At 43.6% G+C, this 25,003-nt stretch overlaps 1 protein-coding gene across 5 annotated transcripts in view; it reads right to left on the reverse strand.

Annotated features, from left to right (window-relative positions):
* RUNDC3B (RUN domain containing 3B) overlaps nucleotides 1–25,003 on the reverse strand; it is a 147,258-nt gene that overhangs the window by 110,244 nt on the left and 12,011 nt on the right. For all 5 annotated transcript variants that reach the window (XR_012157565.1, XR_012157564.2, XR_012157566.2 and 2 more), the window contains exon 2: nucleotides 23,857–23,972. Coding sequence is in view for 2 of the 5 variants with exons in the window: in XM_073334081.2 (XP_073190182.1) it covers nucleotides 23,857–23,972 (116 nt within the window). In the remaining 3 variants the exon portion in view is untranslated. The remainder of the gene's footprint in view (nucleotides 1–23,856; nucleotides 23,973–25,003) is intronic.

Consider the following 25,003-nt stretch of genomic DNA (forward strand, 5'->3'; position numbering starts at 1 on the left):
GTCTCCACCATTTGATCCCTTCAGAGCCCCTATGCAAACCTGTTTACTAGGGCTTTACCCAGGGGTCACAAACTGGCAATTAAGCTATTAAAAAAAGTATGAGGAAGCATGCTGCTTAAGACTGGGAGAAAAAACCAAAAACCCCCCATACTTTCTCCATTAACAAAAGTGACAGTATGACATTTTAAAATTTAACCATTCTTTATGAAAAGTTACTTTTCATTCTAGTTCTAAACCACAAAGTTATAGGGGACTACTAAAAATGCCCCATATTTTTCTCTGAATACAAAGCACAACAACAGGTATCAGCCCAGCAACATTCTGCCTGCAATGGAACACTTATATCACCCATTATAATCACGACAGACTACTTTTTTCATCCACACAAAAGGTATGGCATTCAAAGAATATTAGTCATTTCCATCAATAAAATGCACTCTTTCAAGCCCTATATTTCATAACCTATTTCCTCCAAAGAGATAATAAAATGTTTTATGACAAGTCAAATCTTGATTTTATTTCTCTCAAGTTTTAAAGTAAAACCACCATGTACAGTGATCTCTAGTATATAATAAACTTTTACTGCACCATTAGCAATTTCCTATTCTGCAATACATCACGTGAAAACTTAGCAATCTTTTTATATATAATTTTGATAGCTTCTATATATATGCTTAAGCATTTTTTTCAGTTTACATTTTAAAACTGCAGGAAATTATGGGGGGGGAGAGGGTCAGACAATTGCTTAATGATAATAGGTGTTGAGATTCAAAAAGTTAAAGCTGCACAACTCTTAACACACAAATTGCCAATATCCTATGTCAAAATATACAATACAAATACCCTTAAATTAGACTCTAGTAAATCCTCAAGCAGCATTTTTCTTACTTTATCTATACATTTTTATTATGATGGAATTTTTTTTGTCAGTTTGCATATATATGGTGAAATCTAACATTATTGACACTTACCAATAAAAGTCTAATCCTTCCAAGCTTAATTCTGTTAAGTGCAAGTTTTTGCCTTATTCTGTTATGACACTATTTACTGAGCATTGAAAACTTGGGCAATCTTACTTTTTAAGTCATATTCGTTATTAGCTTTTTGTTTGTAAACAGCTATAATCACAGTGGTAGTTACAAAAGTGAAAAAAAGGAGGCAAACAATTTGGGGTTTGAGGATTTTTATCTTTTATTTAGAAGAATGCTCTTTTGCTGTGGTGATGCGTACTGCCCCTCCCGCCCCAGATTTCTGCTTGGCCTGTTGCAGGAGGGAGGCAGGGAGAGGTGATCCCTTCTTCTGCTGCACCTGCCCTCTGGCATACTCGCCCCCTGTCCCTGGCAGCTGGGCCCAGGCAGGAAGCAGAAGGGATGGGCCCAGCTGCTTCTCATGCACGCTGTTCCAGGTCACTCCTCCATGCAGTGTGGCGGCTACCTGAAAGAGCCTGGCTAGGGCAGTGTCCCAACCTGGGCCCAGCTGCTGGGGACAGGGACCAAACAAGCCGGGAAAGGGGGAAAGAGGGCTCTAGCTAGCTCAGCCCCTGTCCCTGGCAGCTAGGCTCAGTAGGGGAGTGGGCTGCTGCCCCAGATGGGCTCTCCCTCAGGCAGCTGCTGTACTGCACACAGGGCTGGATTAATCTTTTGTGGGCTCCGGTGGCAGGATCATGGCCCCACTCCCTGCTCTGCCCACGCTTGGTCGCTTCCCCCCACCACTCATTTGGGGGCAGGGAACAAAGAGGAGCAAGTGCGGGTGGGGCCTTGGGGCAGAGCACAGGTGAGGGGAAGCAGGGAAGTACTGGGTCTCCTTCTGAGTGTGGGCCCGGCACCACAATGCCATTGTAAACCTGGTACTGGCTGCACAGAGCAGCGACCTGGAGCAGCCATCTTCAACCGCCGTGAGAAATGGCTCCCTCCCACTGCTCACCCAGATCCGGCTGCCAGGGAGAGCAGCTGAATGTAACTCTGGTGGGGAGGGGTGAGCGCAGTGGCCCCAGGCTGGGTGCCCCACCAGTATCAGGAAGTACGAGTCACCTGTGCTCTTTCAGGAATTGCATATGTGCTCCAATCTGGCTAGAAGACTGCCAAGGCTTGTGGTATGATCGACTCCAAAAATCAAGAGGCTCTTGAGTTCTTAGAATGGCTGACCAACCTGATTGCCTTCTATGAGGAGATAACTGGCTCTGTGGATATGGGGAAAAGCGGTGGGCGTGATATACCTTGATTTTAGCAAATCTTGTGATAGAGTCTCCCATACTATTTTTGCCAGCAAGTTAAAAAAGTATGGATTGGATGAATGGATTATAAGGTGGATAGAAAGCTGGCTAGATTGTCCGGCTCAATGGACAGTGATCAATGTCTCGATGTCTGGTTGGCAGCCAATATCAAGTGGAATACCCCAGGGATCAGTCCTGGAGCCGGTAACTTTCAAAATCTTCATTAATGATCTGGATGATGGGATGGATTGCACCCTCAGCAAGTTTGCGGATGAAACTAAACTGGGGGAGAGGTAGATACAGGGTCAAGAGTGACCTAGACAGATTGGAGGATTGGGACAAAAGAAATCTGATGAGGTTCAACAAGGACAAGTGCAGAGTCCTGAACTTAGGAAGGAAGAATCCCATGCACTGCCACAGGCTGGGGACTGACTGGCTAAGCAGCAGTTCTGCAGGAAAGGACCTGGGATTATAGTGGATGAGAAGCTGGACAGGAGTCAACAGTGTACCTTTGTTGCCAAGAAGGCTAATGGCATGTTGGGCTTCATTAGTAGGAGCACTGCCAGCAGATCAAGGAAAGTGATTATTCCCCTCTATTTGGCACTGGTGAGGCCACATCTGGAGTACTGCGTCCAGTTTTGGACCTCTCACTGCAGAAAAGATGTGGACAAACTGGAGAGAGTCCAGCAGAGGGCAATGAAAATTATTAGGGAGCTGGGGCACATGACTTATGAGGAGAGGCTGAGGGAACTGGGCTTATTTAGTCTGCAGAAGAGCAGAGGGAGGGGGGGATTTGATAGAAGCCTTCAACCCTGAAGGGGGTTTCCAGAGGACAGAGCTAGGACGTTCTCAGTGGTGGCAGATGACAGAACAAGGAGCAATGGACTGAAGTTGCAGTGGGTGAGGTCAGCTATTAGGAAAAACTATTTCACTAGGAGAGTGGTGAAGCACTGGAATGGGTTACCTAGGGAAGTAGTGGAATCTCCATCCTTAGAGGATATTAAGGCCCGGCTTGACAAAGCCCTGGCTGGGATGATTTATTTGAGGTTGTTCCTATTTTGAGCAGGAGGTTGGACTAAACAACCTGCTGAGGTCTCTTCCAACCCTAATCTTCTAGGATTCCAAGAGTCTTCAGATACTTTGCTTTCTTGGACTCAATAAAGCAATCGTCTCCAGACCCACATCTCCAAAGCTCTGCTAAATACTGAAAGGTGACAAATTAGAAAAAGAGAAAGGGGGAATAAAAAGGAGTCCAAAATTCTCTCAGAGCTCAGAGGAAGAAAGAAAGGCCCTCTAGTGTGAAATTTCATGATGTACGTGTATAAAGACACACACGCCATATATACTTATACATCAAGTCATTGTTCAAAAGGATATTTGATGAGAATTTTTGTTCAGTAAATCACTGAAATTAGAAAAAGTTATACAAAGAGTTCCCTGCATTGTCAAGTGGGTAATTACTCCAACATTCTTTGTCACTTTGACAATTATATTTCTACCCAACTGTGTGAAATCTCTCTTCCTCTGACAGCATGACAGCAGATAGTAATTATGCTACTCAAATGTCAGCCTATACACAATGTTCTTCACATAAAATTTAGGAAAAAAGTATAAATTATTTAAGTAATTTATAGAGTATTAAAAGGTAAATTGCAAAATTATATATATAAAAATACCCTTATCTTATGCGTTATGATCTCCATGCAACCCCATAGCTGTTTATGGAACTTGGAATAAACTAAGATCTCCCAAGTCCCAGTCCAGCACCCTAACTGGAAGACTGGTCACCCTTCTCCATATACTCAGCAGAAGAGTCTACTCTAAAACATGCATGAAACACAGGTAATGGATGTTCGCCTAAAGCTGATGGGTGACTAGAAACTGATCCAAGGGGTGAAGTAGCAGCCAAATCTTCTAGAAAACTGGATACAGCCCCAAGGCATCCCTAAATCTACCCATGCCATGCTCAATAAGGAAGAAGTGCCCCAACATAGGGTACTTTGAAGAGAAAGCAGCACAAGGAAAAATGTCATAGGAAAACCATAGCTAGATAAGCCATCTGTATCAGTCTTAGAAAGCCATAGAATCATAGAATATCAGGGTTGGAAGGGACCCCAGAAGGTCATCTAGTCCAACCCCCTGCTCAAAGCAGGACCAATTCCCAGTTAAATCATCCCAGCCAGGGCTTTGTCAAGCCTGACCTTAAAAACCTCTAAGGAAGGAGATTCTACCACCTCCCTAGGTAACGCATTCCAGTGTTTCACCACCCTCTTAGTGAAAAAGTTTTTCCTAATATCCAATCTAAACCTCCCCCACTGCAACTTGAGACCATTACTCCTCGTTCTGTCATCTGCTACCATTGAGAACAGTCTAGATCCATCCTCTTTGGAACCCCCTTTCAGGTAGTTGAAAGCAGCTATCAAATCCCCCCTCATTCTTCTCTTCTGCAGGCTAAACAATCCCAGCTCCCTCAGCCTCTCCTCATAACTCATGTGTTCCAGTCCCCTAATCATTTTTGTTGCCCTTCGCTGGACTCTCTCCAATTTATCCACATCCTTCTTGAAGTGTGGGGCCCAAAACTGGACACAGTACTCCAGATGAGGCCTCACCAATGTCGAATAGAGGGGAACGATCACGTCCCTCGATCTGCTCGCTATGCCCCTACTTATACATCCCAAAATGCCATTGGCCTTCTTGGCAACAAGGGCACACTGCTGACTCATATCCAGCTTCTCGTCCACTGTCTACCTAGGTCCTTTTCTGCAGAACTGCTGCCTAGCCATTCGGTCCCTAGTCTGTAGCTGTGCATTGGGTTCTTCCGTCCTAAGTGCAGGACCCTGCACTTATCCTTATTGAACCTCATCAGATTCCTTTTGGCCCAATCTTCCAATTGGTCTAGGTCCTTCTGTATCCTATCCCTCCCCTCCAGCGTATCTACCACTCCTCCCAGTTTAGTATCATCCGCAAATTTGCTGAGAGTGCAATCCACACCATCCTCCAGATCATTTATGAAGATATTGAACAAAACCGGCCCCAGGACCGACCCTTGGGGCACTCCACTTGATACCGGCTGCCAACTAGACATGGAGCCATTGATCACTACCCGTTGAGCCCGACAATTTAGCCAGCTTTCTACCCACCTTATAGTGCATTCATCCAGCCCATACTTCCTTAACTTGCTGACAAGAATACTATGGGAGACCGTGTCAAAAGCTTTGCTAAAGTCAAGAAACAATACATCCACTGCTTTCCCTTCATCCACAGAACCAGTAATCTCATCATAAAAGGCGATTAGATTAGTCAGGCATGACCTTCCCTTGGTGAATCCATGCTGGCTGTTCCTGATCACTTTCCTCTCATGCAAGTGCTTCAGGATTGATTCTTTGAGGACCTGCTCCATGATTTTTCCAGGGACTGAGGTGAGGCTGACTGGCCTGTAGTTCCCAGGATCTTCCTTCTTCCCTTTTTTAAAGATTGGCACTACATTAGCCTTTTTCCAGTCATCCGGGACTTCCCCGGTTCGCCACGAGTTTTCAAAGATAATGGCCAGTGGCTCTGCAATCACAGCCGCCAATTCCTTCAGCACTCTCGGATGCAACTCGTCCGGCCCCATGGACTTGTGCACGTCCAGCTTTTCTAAATAGTCCCTAACCGCCTCTATCTCCACAGAGGGCTGGCCATCTCTTCCGCATTTTGTGATGCCCAGCGCAGCAGTCTGGGAGCTGACCTTGTTAGTGAAAACAGAGGCAAAAAAAGCATTGAGTACATTAGCTTTTTCCACATCCTCTGTCACTAGGTTGCCTCCCTCATTCAGTAAGGGGCCCACACATTCCTTGGCTTTCTTCTTGTTGCCAACATACCTGAAGAAACCCTTCTTGTTACTCTTGACATCTCTGGCTAGCTGCAGCTCCAGGTGCGATTTGGCCCTCCTGATAACATTCCTACATGCCCGAGCAATATTTTTATACTCTTCCCTGGTCATATGTCCAACCTTCCACTTCTTGTAAGCTTCTTTTTTGTGTTTAAGATCCGCTAGGATTTCACCATTAAGCCAAGTTGGTCGCCTGCCATATTTACTGTTCTTTCGACTCATCGGGATGGTTTGTCCCTGTAACCTCAACAGGGATTCCTTGAAATACAGCCAGCTCTCCTGGACTCCTTTCCCCTTCAAGTTAGTCCCCCAGGGGATCCTGGCCATCCGTTCCCTGAGGGAGTCGAAGTCTGCTTTCCTGAAGTCCAGGGTCCGTATCCTGCTGCTTACCTTTCTTCCCTGCGTCAGGATCCTGAACTCAACCAACTCATGGTCACTGCCTCCCAGATTCCCATCCACTTTTGCTTCCCCCACTAATTCTACCCGGTTTGTGAGCAGCAGGTCAAGAAAAGCACCCCCCCTAGTTGGCTCCTCTAGCACTTGCGCCAGGAAATTGTCCCCTACGCTTTCCAAAAACTTCCTGGATTGTCTATGCACCGCTGTATTGCTCTCCCAGCAGATATCAGGGTGATTGAAGTCACCCATGAGAATCAGGGCCTGCGATCTAGTAGCTTCCGCGAGCTGCCGGAAGAAAGCCTCATCCACCTCATCCCCCTGGTCCGGTGGTCTATAGCAGACTCCCACCACTACATCACTCTTGTTGCACACACTTCTAAACTTAATCCAGAGACACTCAGGTTTTTCTGCAGTTTCGTACCGGAGCTCTGAGCAGTCATACTGCTCCCTTACATACAGTGCTACTCCCCCACCTTTTCTGCCCTGCCTGTCCTTCCTGAACAGTTTATAACCATCCATGACAGTACTCCAGTCATATGAGTTATCCCACCAAGTCTCTGTTATTCCGATCACGTCATAGTTCCTTGACATCACCAGGACCTCCAGTTCTCCCTGCTTGTTTCCAAGGCTTTGTGCATTTGTATATAAGCACTTGAGATAACCTGTTGATCGCCCCTCATTGCCAGTATGAGGCAGGAGCCCTCCCCTCACAGACATTCCTGCCTGTGCTTCCTCCCGGTATCCCGCTTTCCCACTTACCTCAGGGCTTTGGTCTCCTTCCCCCGGTGAACCTAGTTTAAAGCCCTCCTCACTAGGTTAGCCAGCCTGCTGGCAAAGATGCTCTTCCCTCTCTTCGTAAGATGGAGCCCGTCTCTACCCAGCACTCCTCCTTCATGGAACACCATCCCATGGTCAAAGAAACCAAAGCCTTCTCTCCGACACCATCTGCGTAGCCATTCGTTGACTTCCACGATTCGACGCTCCCTACCTAGGCCTATAACAGCCTCACAGGCCAAAGACTCACAACAAGGCTGCAAAAGGCCCTTACACAGGGAAACAAGGCAGAGAGAACATTCAGGCTCAAAGCCTCAGTGGCAAGGCAACCTCCATTTTTCTGATACCACACATATAGAAGATTCCCAACTAAGGCATTGTGACAGAGTGCTCAAAGCAAACAGGTGAGCTAGCACTCTGATCACTTAGGCAGCAGTTCTCGTGGAGAAAAGTGACTGGGGATAATCATCTATCAGGCTGGGAGGGCTAATGAAAAGTAGCCATTAGTTGAGGTGTATAAAAGATGACACAGGAAGGAAGTGAGGAGGGAGGACGTGGGCTAGCTGAGTCTAGTATGCTCCGAGATCTCAAGGAAAGCAGACCTCTGTTCCTCCCTTGATCTGTAGGAAAGGGTGAAAGGGCAACCAGCACTCTAGATACTTTGCTGCATGAGACTGTATTGATGTTGATGATGGGAACATAAATCATTCACACAAAGTTTCCACTTACTGTCTGAGAGGTTTCTGGGGCATCAGAGGACAGGGACGGAGCATGCCCTGTTACAGATGTACAGAAAAGTTCTCAAACTCCTCTTTAACAGCATTAGATACTGAATGCTACAGTGCTGAAGCCAACAAGATGGCTAGAACCAAAGTAAACAGTGACCACTTCTTTCAATGTCAAGGGGGTTTCCACTGATATCAATTACTTTAATGCAGATACATCTCTTTGGCAAAACTCAGCCCCAGACCTTCAATTTCTTGCTGAACTGCAGAAAAGGTCTAGAGGAACAGATGTGCCTCTTCCTCTATGATGAGGAAGTAGTTGGGGCTGAGCTTGACTCACCTTCATTTCTTCTCCATTTTTCAGTCTTGAGGATTTTTCATAACCAGTCTTCAAGGACATCAGGACTTTGGCTTTTAAATAACTAGGCTCTTTAGAATGGGGCAGTATGTTCAAGGAGTAAGGCCTTCACTCAGGCACTGGAAATATTAGTTGGTGATGGGCATCTTTTCCCTCCATGATGTGCATCATTTGAATCCAGACTTGCTGGGATCAGTTATGTTGATCACAATGAGAATAATAATTGACTGTAGAACAGGATCAAGAAACTTACACACAAAACTAAAGACAGCCATGGAGACCATGCACCAACAAGGAACTAAATCTAAAAACTAATCACTCACTAATAAAACTATACTATCACTAACAGAGCTTCAATATGTACTTGCACAGATTAGGATTTTGGGTGTTGGTTGTTAAGAAAATGAAAAAAGCACCAAAGGTGGGTATACAGGTTCTAACCTCAAGTCTGTAAAGTGAGATAAGTGAAGGTTGAAAGTATATTTCCTTATAACATTGGGACCCAAGTGTTCAGTAATGCAATAGGGTATAAATTTGGCCCCAACAATCTGAACACCCAGTTGGAGCTCTCTACAAAGCAGAAATAATGTAATCCCATGGAGGGATGATCCATACCAATAATATGCTGAAGATCTGATCAGTGCATCTTATTTTTAAAACATTCCAAGATTACACCGAGTTTTTGTAAAGTCTTATGACGTTACTCTGTAGACAATTGTACAGCAGAATGGTATTGCACAACATAGTTCCATTTTTATAGCTTCACATAGTTCTAGGGGATTTGAAAGAAGGCACCTAGTGCCAACAGCACCAACACAAGCTAAATATGCCAGAATCAACAAGGCTCCATGGTTCAAGTTCAAGGAGCATAGCATTAAACATCAGAAGGGAAGGAGGAGGATAATTGTTTGTACTAACAACACGTAGAACCCCTAGTCAGGGGTCCATTGCTGTACAAACACAAAACCATAAGACAATTCATGCCCCAAGAATGTAAAACAAAGGTCTGGAATAATATGCACATTTCTAATTCAATTGTGCCCTTGTTAAATACCTACTACAAAGAAAAAAACATTGAACCCAATCTCTAAAACAGTAGGTAGCAACTAGGGCTGTCAATAGCAGTTAACTCAAAAAAACTAGCGGTGATTAATAAATTCCTATCGGTATTCTATTGTTTAACAGTGGGATTAATTGCGATTAATTTTTTTAAATATTTCTGGATGTTTTTCTACATTTGATTTCTATTACAACACAGAATACAAAGTGTACAGTGCTCACTTTATATTTTTCATTACAAATATTTGTACTGTAAAAAGGACACAGTATTTTTCAATTCACCTTATACAAGTACTGTAGTGCAATCTCTATCATGAAAGTGTAACTTACAAATGTAGAATTTTTTTGTTACATAACTGCATTCAAAAACAAAACAATGTAAAACTTTAGAGCCTATAAGTCTAGTCAGTCCTACTTCTTGTTCAGCCAATTTCTAAGACTAACAAGTTAGGTTACATTTACAGGAGATACTGCTGGCTGCTTCTTATTTACAATGTCACCTGAAAGTGAGAACAGGCGTTCGCATGGCACTTTTGTAGCCGGCATTGCAAAGTATTTACTTGCCAGATACACTAAACATTCACGTGCCCTTTCATGCTTTGGCCACCACTCCAGAGGACATGCTTCTACACTGATGATGCTCGTTAAAAAAATAATACATTAATTACATTTGTGACTGAATTCCTTGGGGGAGAATTGTAGGTCTCCTGCTCTGTTTTATCCACATTCTGCCATATATTTCATATTATAGCAGTCTCAGATTATCACCCTGCACGTTCTTCATTTTAAGAACACTTTCACTGCAGATTTGACAAAACACAAAGAAGGTTCCAATGTGAGATTTCTAAAGATAGCTACAATACTCGACCCAACTTTTAAGAATCTGAAGTGCCTTCCAAAATCTGAGAGGGACGAACTGTGCAGCATACTTTCAGAAATCTTAAAAGAGCAACACTCCAATGGGGAAACTACAGAACCCGAACCACCAAAAAAGAAAATCAACCTTCTGCTGTTGGCATCTGACTCAGATGATGAAAATGAACAGGCGTCGGTCCTCTAGGCTTTGGATTGTTATTGAGCAGAACTCGTCATCAGCAAAGATGCATGTATTCTGGAATGGTGGTTGAAGCATGAAGAGACATATGAATCTTCACGAATCTAGCATGTAAAGATCTTGCAATGCCGGCTACGACAGTGCCGTGAGAACGCCTGTTCTCACTTTCAGGCAACATTGTAAACAGTAAGTGGGCAGCAGTATCTCCTACAAACTTGTTTGTCTGAGTGACTGGCTGAAGTAGCACTGACTGGACTTGTAGGTTCTAAAGTTTTACATTGTTTTATTTTTCAATGCAGTTTTTTGTACATAATTCTACATTTGTAAGTTCAATTTTCATTATAAAGAAATTGTACTACAGTACTTCTATTAGGTGAATTAAAATATACTATGTCATTTGTTTTTTACAGTGTAAATATTTGTAATCAAAAATATATAAAGTGAGCACTGCGCGCTTTGTATTCTGTGTTGTAATTGAAATCAATATATTTGAAAATGTAGAAAACATCCAAAAATATTTAAATAAATGATATTCTGTTATTGTTTAACAGTGCAATTAATCGCTTGACAGCCCTAGTAGCAACTCTTTCATGGTGTGGACCATATCTTAATATATAAATTCTCATCATTCACCTCTTCTTTTTTGTGATGACCATCTCCACTGCCATTTGCATTCGTCAAGACTGATTCCCCACTCTAGCACTTTGAGTGCAGAGGATGGGGGCCCGTAAGGATTCTAAAAATTAATACTGGCCACTCCAGGCTTGTATTAAACTCCCAAAGTTACAGCTTTTCTCTGATCTTGGATAGGTAGATGCTGCTACCACCCAAGTGCAAAAACCCCTTTGAGAATCCAGGAAGGCACACTTGGGAATTCCTTCCTGTAGGGTACCCTCAAGCCCTTTCAACCCCCTCCATGGAAGAGCAGAGAAAGAAAACAAAGGAAATCAGCTGTTGCCACCAGCTAGTTAAACGTGTGCACAAACCTCTTAGGACACAAAATCCAATCCTGTTCTTAAAAACGGTAAATTTTATTAAAACCAAAAAAGAAAAAAATACATTTGAAAACTCGGGCTATTGCTAGATTTAAAAACCCCACTTACAAGAATTAAGCATCAAGAATAACCTTCTTGAGGTCCAGCTTAAAGGTTACAAGCAAAACAAAAGCATTTGGGGTTAGAACAGAGGAGTCCAAAAGCCATAAAGAAATAAAAAGAGATAAACCAAACTGCGTCATCCTAGACATTTCCTGATCTACTTACATATCTGGGGGTTTCAAGTGAGTAGTTTCTAGGTAGGATTCTGATGATTTTTCATACCTGGCCCAAAGCTTCTTACAGCATAGCTGCTCTGTCCCTTCTCTCCGGGAGAGCAACAGACAAAGGGGAAGTTTTTTCCCAATTTTAAAAAGTTCTAGCCTTCCCATTGGCTCTTTTGGTCAGATGCCCACTCCCTTCCTTGAACCTATGCAGGGAGACTTTTTAAACCCTTTATTGGTAAAACAAGTAGAGAACAACTACTAAGAGAGGTTTTATAGCTAACTGGCTGGCTGGGTGTCCATAAAAGGGAGCTACCCCCGCCTTTCATTTATCACAGCATTCACAAAACCTCTCTATGGCAACTCTAGCAAATGCTTACTTGAAATATTTTCCTAATATTACTTTGCCATTTGTCTTTCATATGATTTAACGCCTGGAAAAAGAGGAGATCACCATGTGGCCAGCCAGCCATCTGAAGGCCATCGTCAAGTACTCCATGGACAATCGTTTGGAAAACTGCACTAAAATATTCAGATTGTTTTACCACACTTTGACTAGAAGATCCTAAATGACAATACACCTGAGAGGTTTTACTCTTTTCTCAAAACCAAAGTCAAATGTGCTTTATTCTCAGTTTTACCCAATAAATTACATTTAAACAAACTCACGTTGACAAGATCATTTCTTGCACAGGAAACAGGAGATCCCACAAAAGTTGAAATCTTTATCCATTCTGACAGCATATTTCAAGTTTACAAGGATAAGATCTTAATTACTGTATACAAGAGAGAAAGCAAATTTAAATTTAGGCACCCAAGTTAGAGAAATTTGAGAATCTAAAACCAGACCACTCACGTTTCAGTTTTGCTCAACACATGCAACCCCCAAGCACCAATAGCAAAAACACTGGCATCAGTTTATAGGCAGAGGTACTATACTGGATTAGGCAAACTTTAAAGAAAAGGTAATTACTCTGCCATAATATTGTAAAATGGAAGCAAAGATATTTCGCACAGTGGTTAATTTTGTTTTTTAAAAAATTATATATTTTTAATTGAAATGTTTTCCCCCCCAAAAAATAAGGGGAGAACAGAGAAAGACAAAAGACCAACAAAAAGGAATGGGAAGAGAGGGAAAGGAAAGAAGAGCGATGTCTTGGTTTCCAATTTCCATCTGCTAGGAATTAATCAAAGGTTTCTAAAGAGTTCGACCAAATCTTTTCAAGTTTGTCGGAGGTCCTTCTCCAAAATGTTACTCACTAGGTCAACCAAGTTGCTAAGCCAAGCTTTTATACCTGGAGGCAGTCTGTTCTTCCATCTAAGCAATATAAGTCATTTGGTTATAAGCACGGCTCTACAAAAGTGACAGTTTCTTATTGTAAATGGAGGTTCTTCGAGATGTGTGGTCCCCATCTGTATTCCACATATTGGTACGCATACGTGCCTCGTGCCCGAGTCTGGAAATTGTTCAAAGCAGGGTCTGTTGGTCTGCACATGTGCCGTAGCTCTCCTCATGCTTCCAACTGAAGGTATAAGGGGCAGTAAGAGAAGGTTACTCACCTTGGGCAGTAACTGAGGTTCTTTAAGAAGGTTGTCCACTTTAGGTGTCAGATTTGTAGCAGCAGTGCCCCGGTTGGCCATGCTGCTCCAAGTGGTTACCCCGCATGCGCAGCCAACCATCCCCCAGTTTCTTCTCTACCCCAGAGGATTGACATGAAACTCCAAAGTAGAGGGAAGGATGGGGGTAGTGGAGCACCCACAGGGACAACCATCTCAAAGAACCTCAGTTACTGCACAAGGTGAGTAATCTTCTCTTCTTCTCTGAGGAGTGTCCCTGTGGGTGCTCCACTTTAGTGACACTAGAGCAGTGCCCCCCAGTGGAGGGGAGGGGCTTTGGAGTTTATTAATGTACTGTGGAGCGCACCAGGAGTCCAAACTGCGCATCTGCAGCTGATTGTTTTTCTAATGTGTTTGGTAAAAGTAGGGGTGAATGCCCAGGTAGCTGCTTTACAAATGTCTGTGATGGGTACATTATTGAGAAAGGCTACAGATGTGGATAGCACTCTGGTGGAGCATGTGCAAAGTGCATGTATCCAATTAAGCACTCTGGTGGAGCATGTGCAGATTGCATGTATCCAATTAAGTTAACAAAGCTATAGATATCCATTTAGATAGTCTCAGCTTGGACATGATTTGACCCTGGGAACGTTCTATTGTGGATACAAAAACAGTCTGGAGGATTTTCTAAATGTTTTTGTTCTTTCTGTATAGAACGCTAGCGCTCTGCGGACGTCCAGCATGTGAAGGGAGGCCCACCCTTCTTGCAGATGTGATATCCATGAAGGTCACCTTCCTAGCAGCTAGGTGCAACAATGAGCAGATTGCTAGTGGTTCAAAGGGTTTGCCAATGAGGCCATGGAGAATAAGATTGAGATCCCACATGGGGGTCGGGTCCCATAATGTGGGATAAGTGTTCTCTAGGTCCTTAAGGAAGCGTTCAGTCAGTGGGTGAGTTAAGATAGTTACTCCGTCCACCTTAGAGTGGAAGGAGGTGATGGCTGCTAGACGTGCTCTGAGCAACCTAGTAGATAGGCCCGATTTTGTTAGTGTCAATATGTAGTCAAGGATTATGGGTAGTCGGGCCAACTGTGGAAAAATCTGCTTGTCGTAGCATCAAGTACAGAATCATTTCCACTTGCGCGAGTATGTCATTTGTGTGGTCAGCTGCTGATTGTTCAGTAGTATATCTTGTACTTCCTTAGAACATTCTCTCTGTAGTCCTGTCATCTATGGATTAGCCAGGCCTTGAGATGGAGTACTGAAATGCTGGGGTGACGGAGGCATTCTGCATCAGCAGATGAGGCACAAAGGGAAGGGTTCATGGTGGTCTCACAGCTGTCTGCTTCAGGTATCAAAACCATGGTGGTCTGAGCTATGTTGGTGCAATAAAGATGACCCTGGATTTGTCTTGCTTGATCTTGTGAAGGACACAGATCAATAGAGGGGGGAAAGGCATACAGCAACGGGGCCTCCCATATCACAAGGAAGGCATCTCCCAGAGTCATGCTCCAGTCCGACCAGGGAGCAGTATTGCGGGCACTTGGCATTGTGGGCCATTGCAAAGAGATCTATTTAGGGAAATCCCCATTGTCTGAATATAGTTTTTATTATTCTGGAATCCATCTCCCACTTGTGGGTTTGTGAAAAGTTCCTGCTTAGTTGGTCTGCTGTCGCATCCTGGCAACCAGGCAGGTAGGATGCTATGTTGTTGGAGATGCACTACTGCCAGAGGACTGCTTCTGCACAGAAGGGATAAGATCGGGCCCCTCCTTGACGATTTACATAAAACATAGTTGCCAAGTTGTCCATGAGAATCTGGACAGTCCTGTTGTGGATCAGAGGGAGAAAGTGCTGTCAGGTGTTTCGGACTGCACTTAGCTCCAGTAGATTTATGTAGAAATTGGACTCCTCTGGGGACCAGCAACCTTGGATGGTATTGTCACACAAATGTTCCCCCCATCCCACCAGAGAGGCGTCTGTGGTGACTGTTACAGTTGGAGGTTTTTGTTGGAAGGGGACACTGGAGCAAACGTTTGTATGTTGTGTCCACCATGTGAGCATGTCTTTCACCCTGCTGGGCATTGTAAGAAGTCTGTTAAGTGAGTGCATGTGTGGAATATAGATAGTGTAGAGCCAGGCCTGTAGGCATCTCATATGGAGCCTGGCATGTTTCACGACAAATGTCGTTGCCACCCTGTGCCCCAGGAGTAGTTGGCATGTTCTGGGGTATGTTTGTGGGCTCTCTCTTACTGTTGTAATTATATTTGTTAAGGTAAGAAAGCATTGTTGGGGTATTCGTGCTGTTGCTGTGAGGCAGTCGAGGTATGCCCCTATAAAGTCCAACTGTTGGGTGGGTGTCAGAGTGGATTTCTGAAGGATGATTTGTAACCCTAGGTTCATAAATAGGGTTGTAGTGGTGTAGATTGCTGCCTGGTATATTGGTGCTTTCAGAAGGTAGTTGTCTAAGAAGGGAAAGATTATCACACCCTGTCTGCAAAGGTGTGCTAATGCGACGGCAAGAACTTCAGAAAAACACCCTTGGGGTGGTGGACAGGCCGAAGGGGAGCACTCTGTACTGGTAAAACAAGTTCCCTAGAATGAATCGCAGGAAACACCTGTGCACCAGGTGAATGGTAACATGAAAGTCAGCGTCTTATAGGTCAAGGGCAGAGTGCTAATCTCCTTTCTCCAATGCCAGAATTATAGTTGCTAGAGTCACCATTTTGAAAGGCTGTGTTCTCATGAACTTGTTTAGTTTTTGCAAGTCAAGAATGGGACTCCATCCACCTGTTTTCTTCTGAGTGAAAAAGTAATATGAATAAAACCCTCTGCCACGGTGTTGAGCTGGTACAAGTTCCAGATGATTTACTTCCTACTCTAGCAGGTGCACGCGAGAGTGCTCCCTAAAGAGGGATGGGGAAGGGGAGTGGGTAGATGGAAAAGAGATAAAGCCCTTCTGGATAATTTCCAGAACCCATTTGTCCATGGTGATGGTTTTCCAGACTGGGTAGAATGGTGATAGACTGTCCCCAAATGAGCTGAAGATTGGATGGAACTCTGGGATTGGAGAATGTGGCGTTTTCTTGTCCTTGACCAACACTTCAAAACATTTGCCTCGGAGTGGATGGTTGAGACATAGACAACTGATCTTGTGTTTGTCGTGGTTTTGTCTGTCTCTGTTTGTTGCGCTGGTCGTAGTGTCTTTGAGTTTGGGTGTATGGGGCAGCCCAGAATCGCTGATTATAGAATCGACCCAGTTTCTTTTTGTTTGCAGGGAAATAGATTCCAAGTGCCTTTAATGTTGCTCGGAAGTCCTTCAAGGTGTGCAACGAAACGTCCGTGCTCTCTGCAAACAATTTTTGGCCTTCAAAAAGTAGGCTCTCTATGGTTGCTTGAACTTCCCTGGGAAACCGAGAAAGATAGAGCCTGGAAGCCCTAATCAGGACTATGGACATAGCAATGGATCATACCACCGTGTTAGCAGAATTGAGAGAAGTCTGAAGGGCCGTTCTGGCAATGAGGGAAACTTCTGCAATGTTGGCCTTGTATTGCTCCTTTTTGTCTTCACGAAGATGTTCAATAAAAGTTGACATGTGAGAAAACATGTTGTGCGTGTATTTGGCTAGTAAGGCTGAGTAGTTGGCTATGTGGAATTGGAAGGTAGCCGACAAGTAGACTTTCCTTCTGAAAAGTTCTAGCCTTTTCCAGTCCTTATCATAAGGGGTGGTTCTTAGCTGATGTTGTTTCCCCCTTTGATTAACCACTTCTACCACCAATGAGTTTGGGGTAGGGTGGGTGAACAAAAACTCAGCCCCCTTAGCCAGTGCATAGTACTTGTTCTCAGATCTCTTACAAGAGGGCGAAGCTGTGGCTGGTGTCTGCCAGACAATTTCTGCAGGGTCCATAAGTGCTGCATTAATGGGTAGTGCAACCTTAGCTGATGGAGAAGCTCGAGTATATCTGTCAGTCAGTTTATGCTGCGTCTCTGGTAGCTCCGTGTCTCCAGTGTCAAGGGAGTCAGCTACCCATTTAAACAGATCTTGAAAGGATTTGAAGTCACCTCCAGATATGAGGGTGGGGAGCAGCATTATTGTTTCATCTGGTGACAAAAGGAGATATTGGTAGGTGGGAGGGTATCGCCCTCAGGCTCATCTTCAGGTTCTCCTACTTCCTCCTCCAGCGTTTCTGAGGAAGCTGGGGCAGGTGGCAAAGGTGATTGTGTTGTTCTGGACCTGGGTGGGTTGAGGGGGCCTGATGTTCTGGTCCCTGTGTAATGCCCATGGGTCCCAGTATGCCCAGTTTGGTGGGATGAGGCACTCATTGTGGAGCCTGCCAGCCTCTTCCATCCATCTAGCCTCTTCCATCCAGGTGCTGCAAGGGTCCAGGTTTGGGTGAGGAATGGTGAGGGATGTACATCCCTGCCTCCTCTTCCTCCTCCTCATTGCTGGAAAGAGGAGGGGCGGAGTATACGCAGGGAATCCATTAACTGAAAGGGTTCAGTGGATAAATGTACCAGACCATGCACTCAACCCTTCCAAAGACCATCTACAACCCTTATAGTCATACCAGAATAAGAACTGGATCCAGCAAATATATTAACATCATAAGATATAATAACCCTAATTCATAAGTCCATTCGGAGTGTGCAGCATAAATACTTTGTTAACCTCCAATATCCTGTCAACACTGGCCCGTAGTCCCCTCCTCTACTTCCTCTTAAAAAGGAAAGAAAAAAAGTGAAGGGGAGTAGGAGAAGGTAAAGTGGATACATTTAAAGGCCATGCAGAACAAAGCAGTCAGACTTATGCACAGAAAGACTTCAAATGTACTCTACATTATGACTACGGGGTATCAATTAGCAATATCTTAAGTCTTTCAGGGACTCACTGCCAGGGAATATATCCATACCAGAGGATCTGTTCCTTCAGCTAATGCAGCCACACCACATAGTTGGCCAGAGAACAAGTATGTGGTCCTAGTACCAGTGAAAAAACAATGTCAGAGCCTAGAAGTGCTTTCCATTCCAGGATTTAGGTAGCATTCAATCTTGAGGCAGTGGAGTTCTCACAGAGTCGGTGCCCGATTTTACTTCTAGAGGGCACTGCACTTTCCCACAGCTTCCAAAAGAAGTGCAGGCTAAGACCAAAGACCCCAGAGTCCTTCTAAGGCAGCAACCCCCTTTGGTGAACAGTTGAAGCAGATTATTTTACCACCCAGAAAGAACTCAAAGGATAAACAGATTTGAATTGGATTGTACTGCCTAGTGAATTATCCCACAGAAGAGCAACAGAGTTTCATCTTGGCCACACAGAAAGCTAAGGAGATACTAAGGCAAATTTCTACTAAGGCAAATTTCAAAATTCTAACAGCAAAAATGAAAGGGGAGAATAGGGAGAGGAGTTTAATCCGCAGGCCGTTATTTCATACTGTTAGGAATTGATTGGGGAATCTCAAATCTATTTTTTTAAAAAACAGGAACGTATAACGGACAGCATATAGGACAAGGAGTCCTTTAAGGAAGTTTTCTGCCTCCTGAGGCTTTTGAAAAACATGAGTTTCTTCTCTGTACTTTACATGGAACAAGACTGGAAACGTCATAGTATTTTTAAGGCCTTTTCACCTAGTCATGTTCCTTGCATTATTAAAGGCAGTCCTGCATTCCACATCTTTAGCAAGGTCCCGAAAAATCATGATCTTAGAATTAGAAGCACCCCACCGGAGTTTTCTCCTCCCTAGGTTTTTGCATAACAAACTCTTTAAAAGTAAATTGGAAAAGTAAAAAGGAAATGAATAATAATGGATTTTGTTTTAGCATCAAGGGCAAGTTTAGAGGTAAAGTTTCTGTGCCCTTTCTATATCAAAGGCATAATCCTCCGGTAAATCCGGTATCTCTGCAAGGAGCCCCTTCTACGAACCTCACCATTCTCAAATTAGTACACTATGATCACTTTTTAGGACTTCATTGCTTTCAGGGAATTGATAACATTCTGCTAAATCTGAGTCTGCATACCTCCTATTTGATCTATTTGAAGAATCAATAGATGCAATTGGAGCTTGTATTGTCAACATGGTGGATTTAATTTCAATTGTGTCATCTCCAATCCTTTTAAATAGGGCCATAACAGCTCCACTCTCCTCCTCGGCAGCCATTTTGTCCAAGGGGGAGGGAGACAGTCTCGTCCTTTTTCAATCTTTTGCTACCCTGAAGCTCGCAAACAGCTTAGTTGTGTCTGATGGCAGTTAGGAGGTGTGGGAGTAGATGGGTGGTAAAGAGGGTCAGGTGGAGCCAGATTTTGCAGGATGGCTCAGGAGCAAAAGGGAACTGTGCCTTCATGTTCCATAGAACCACCAGGAATCCTCTGGGAGCGTTTACCTTGGTGTGCTTAAGAAAACAAACTGGTGGAAGCAAGAACCTGTCCACTTATAAGACAACTGCTAATTTCCCTCATTTAGTTCAATCAGACTAAAAATGATACCTTCAAAATCAAAAGTGCAATTAAACGTTCTTTATCACTAGAACAGGCATCTTCATTTTTAGTGCAGAGCCACCCAATTATAAAAGCCATGACTGACTGATGCAGTGACAGCAAGATAACCTCACAAGGAAAGGTAAGTAAGTGTTGTACCAATAAAATAAAAACCAGCAGGATCTTATTAAAGGGAAAAAGGCAAAATACCACATTTACTGTGAATACAGAAAGAATCATAGTAAGCAGTTAGTTATAGTTATAACATTCCATTCAATCTCAAATGTATTCTCACATTCATTCATACAAACACACACAGGTTCTGCAAGGTTGTTATCATAGTTACCAGCCTTAGAGTTGCTCATGCCAAGCCACTGGCCAGGTGGCCTGGACATGAGGAGGGAGCAGGGCCTTGTCAGATGCTCATCTGATGCTCCTGGAAGTTGGTTTGCAGAATCAGACCCCAAAGTTCTCACTTTTTAGAGTCTACTTTTATAGGAATTTATTCCTATGCCAGTCTATGGGAATTGCTTCATCATGCTGTTGCTGAATCAATCAGCAGATAGCACATTCCTGATGGCTCCAAGATGTTATCTTGTTCTTTGGTTCTCCCATTCTTGAGGCTGTTGGGTGGATTCCAGTCTGCCCTCCGGGGGGGGTGGTCCTCTGGTTATTTCCACTTGACGCCTTCTTCAGCCGATGGACACTGGATTCTTAGGCTGGCACCTCCCTGATCATTCAGTTATTATCCACACCAAGCATCCATCCACATACATCCTCTCTCTCTATTTTAATCACAATTGTTAATACAACAAAAGGGCGGGGAGTCTCTGGGTGCTGTTTCTGTTGTTAGAGTATTGCTTTGAGTCTCTCTCTTGTGAATTGCTTTGAGAACAGACTCTGTCTTAGAATGTACCAACACAATTAGCAGCTTGCAAGTTTCACACATAGAGGGAGAGAAACAGTACCAAAAACCAAGAGACCTCTTAATTAGTAATACCCTGGAATTTAAACTCTGGGGAATCAAACTCATTTGTGATTTTAATACAGAACTTCTTTAATATGATCCAACATAAGCATCTTCTTATTGACTTAGTACATTTATGAATTAGATGGAATATGAAATTCACTGCTTCATAGTATTATCATTTCACCTGGATGTGCTGTATACATGTAGAATTTCTATCACTGTATCTTGACCACCTAGAAATCCAATTCTTATACAGTTCACAATGTTTAAAAACCATCACTGAACAAGAACACAATTTTTGAAGTTGCAGTCACCAATAAAATATTTTGAAATATTAAGTAAATTAAAGTAATTGAAAATGTTATTTCACCACCACAACTTGGTCTTCTGGGAAAACTGCGGGGACAAGTCAGCCAGAGACTCCATCTACTCTACCCAGAAATAGCCAATGCAAGGACTGCTATACTCGAGGGTTTGTAACGGGACTGCTCAGTGCAACAAAAATACCATCACTCACAGGACTGCAGGCTGGGAACTTGCTGCTTTATTCAGCTGCACCACAACCAAGTGTTTGGTGGAGGGCATGAGAAGGGGTACTCTCACTGACAACACAGGAAGGAGGGAGGGGTATAGCATGGCTCCATCCCCCAATATTCTGCGTAATGCAGTTAACCCCACAATGACCATTTTACTATAAAAAACGTCAGGTAAAAGGGGGCTCCCCAGACAGGGTCACCCTCCTCGCCCACAGGGAATGACCAAGAACTGTTTAGTGCTTACAGAGTTGGAAGGTGTAAAAAAGTGTTGTTTTACATATCAAATATGCTCAGTTTATAAAATCATTGAGAAATAGCTGAGAAACACATAAAATGACATTTTAATGTTCTTTCTCAGCGTAGAATTGCACTTTCAGGCATCTCATTACTTAGACCAACATTTTTTCTAATAATATTCATTGAAAAGCACTGTTTACGCTTTGACAACATGAACTTAACCTGTACATAGCACAAACTAGTAATTCCAATTCCTACTAGGAAGCAGTTTGTCTCAAGAAGTCACCATTGCACAGATGGCTTGACTAGGGTTGCCAACTTTCTAATCGCACAAAACCAAACATCCTTGCCCTGCCTGCCCCAAGGCCCCACCCCACCTCTTCTCCAAGGCCCTACCCCCGCTCACTCCATCCCCACCCTCCCTCCGTCGCTCGCTCTCCCCCACCCTCACTCACTTTCCCTGGGCTGGGACAGGGGGTTAGGGTGCAGGAGGGGATTCAGAGTGTGGGCTCTGGGAGGAAGTTTAGATGCGGGAGGGGGCTCAGGGCTGGGGCAGGGTGTTGGGAGGGAGGGAGTGCAGGCTCTGGGCAGCACTTATCTCAGGCAGCTCCCATAAGCGACAGTATGTCCCTGCGGCTCTTAGGTGGATGTAGAGCCAGGCAGCTCTGAGTGCTGCCCTCTCCCACAGGTACCCGGTGCTCAGGGCAAGGGGAACGCATGGAGCCTTCATGGCCGCCCCTGCACCTAGGAGGGGGACATGTCAGCCATTTCTGGGAGCTGCGCAGAGCCAAAGAGCCTGCCTTAGCCCCACTTCACCACCAACCAGACTTTTAGTGGCCCGGTCAGACACCAGGGTCCCTTTTTGACTGGGCGTTCCGATCAAAAACCAGATGCCTGGCAACCCTAAGCGTGACTCATGGTCATGATTCATTTTATGAGAACCAGAAACCCTTTCTGCATCTATAGAAAGGTTCTACTGTCCTTCAGATAGCGTAAACACTTATTTCGCTTCTGCAAAAATATGGTTTGTCTCTTTGTAGCATGAAGACTCAATACTTCCACAGGTCCTTTTACATTTATTCAATACATCCTTGTTATACACAACTGCAGGAGTGCTTACAGCGTCTCTATCTTCTTCTTTCTCCAAGGACGGGTGTGGGAGGAGGGAAGAGAGAGGTTTATGCCCCTTCCACACAAAGGGTGGTTGGTAGGAGAGCCCAGGCCCTCTGCCTCCACCAGATGCCAACCCAAGGCCCGACAAGAGGCAATAATAGCAAACACTCTGGAGTACTTTGGTGCTGCCTTCCTGGGCCACTTCCTACTACTTTCTTCTCACAGGGCCTCAAAGTATTTCCCTTAAAGTCCAATGGAAAATAATAAAACAACTGAATTTTCAGCCCAGTTCAGCTCAGCTAGTAGCCTCATTTCTTGCACACTAGCCCCAGCTGCACCCTGATCCAAGTTCCTGGGCTGCACCCCGTTCAGGGTCTGTCACACTCTCCCTCTATCCACAGTTTCCGGCAAGCAACAGTCCCTGATAGGAGCCTGACTATAGTCAAGCTCCCGGCACAGGACTCAACCCTGAGCCCAAAAAAGAAAGTTTGTAGCTACCTCTCACCTGGGTCTCTACCCTGGACCTTCTCCTGCTGCTTACTAGCCCTTCCCTTGCAATAAGGACTTCTTTGTGCCCTTGCTCAGGAGTTCTCAGGATAGATTTCCTGTTTTCCTATTCTGAGCTGTCTGGCTCCCTTTTAAAAGCTTCTCCTCCAGCTAGAGAAGACTGCAGGTGCAGAGAAGCAGAATCTCCTGGGCCCAGAACTGCTCCTGAAACCCTCCTGTGCCAATGTGGGTTTATACACGCAGTCACAATCACATGACCACTACATGGAAAGCAAATAATGAAACTTTGAACTATTCAATATCTATTTAGAAAAGGGATTTCCCACATGGAAATTGCAGCTCTGTAGGATAACTTTTGGGATGTTCATTAGGCATGAGACTAGCCAGGGACATTCAAGACTTGGATTGTACTGATGGACATAAACATTCAAAACAAACTGAAAATCCTTTTGCACACACATGTCACAGAAAAGCTTCTAGTATTAGTTCTCCTGATCTGGCTGCATGTACTAGCTGCCATATCTTCTCTGACACTCCGAAGATGGGTTCTAGAGCAAGTGACATGATGTGATTACTAGCAACCTGACATTGATAGAAACATAACTATACCGCAGTTTTACATCAGCAAAACTTACAACACTTGGTTTCCATTTAAACTTTGAGCATAAATTCACTGAGCATAGTGCACACTCCATTGTTTTAGTTTAAAAAAAAAAAAAGAGGGTATAACAACTGGAAAATAGAGAATTATTAATGTACCTTTCAGACGATGACTTAAAATCTGTTCCAAAATGGCTGCAAAATTATTAAATTCAGGAGAGGAATCATCAATGGTCTCAAAACAGGAACGATCAATCAGAGTCTTCACAGAGAACCTAGAACAGAAGAATAGGATATCAATTTTATAGATCGTTCTGTTCCTCTATACCAGATGGCACAATGTATTTTATTAAAATAGGAAAGTGATCAAGATATTCAAGTTATAACATGTATGGTTCTCATTTACCTAAAATACAAGAAGTAACCTAGAAAATATTGTAAATCATCACTTCTAGCTTTCATAGAATTGTATTGTAAATCATCGCTGCTAAAGCTTTCATAGATTCAGATTCCAAGGCCAGAAGGGACCAGTGTGATCAACTAGTCTGGCCTCTTGTATAACACAGGACATAGAACTTACCCAAAATAGCCTCAGAGCAAATATTTTAGAAAAAAAATCAAATTATGATTTAAAAGTGGTCAGTAAGGGAGAATCCACAACAACCCCTGGTAAATTATCCCAATAGTTAATTATCTTCATTGTTAAACTGAAAATGGAAATAAGGTGTAAATTTATGTCTAGATTCAACATCCAACCAATGGATCAGGTTATACATTTCTTTGCTAGACTGAAGAATCTATTATTACACATTCATTTCCCATGTAGATACCTATAAATTGTAATCAATTTGCCCATTAACCTTTTCTTTGTTAAGATAAATAGATAGAGCTCTGAGTCTATTTCTAATCCTTCAGTCATTCTCATGGCTCCTTTGAACACTCCACAATTCAAGAATGATATTGATAAATTGGAGACACCAGAACTGGACACAATATTCCAGCAGCAGTTGTATTAGTGCCAATGCAGAGGCAGAATAACATCTCTGCTCCTACTTGAGATTCTCCCATTTATGCATCCAATCGCATTAACTTTTTTGGCCGCAGCATCACACTGAGAACTCAGCTCATTATCTACCATAACCCCCAAATCTTTTTCAGACTAATGGCCTTCCAAGATAAATACCCCCATGATGTAAGCATGGCCTACATTCTTTGTTCATTGCTGTATACATTTACTAGGGCTGTCAAGCAATTTAAAAAAATTGCTATTAATTGCACTGTGAAACAATAATTGAATACCATTTAT

Source organism: Lepidochelys kempii, chromosome 2, assembly GCF_965140285.1.
Source record: "Lepidochelys kempii isolate rLepKem1 chromosome 2, rLepKem1.hap1, whole genome shotgun sequence".
In the NCBI taxonomy this organism is placed as follows: Eukaryota; Metazoa; Chordata; order Testudines; family Cheloniidae; genus Lepidochelys; species Lepidochelys kempii.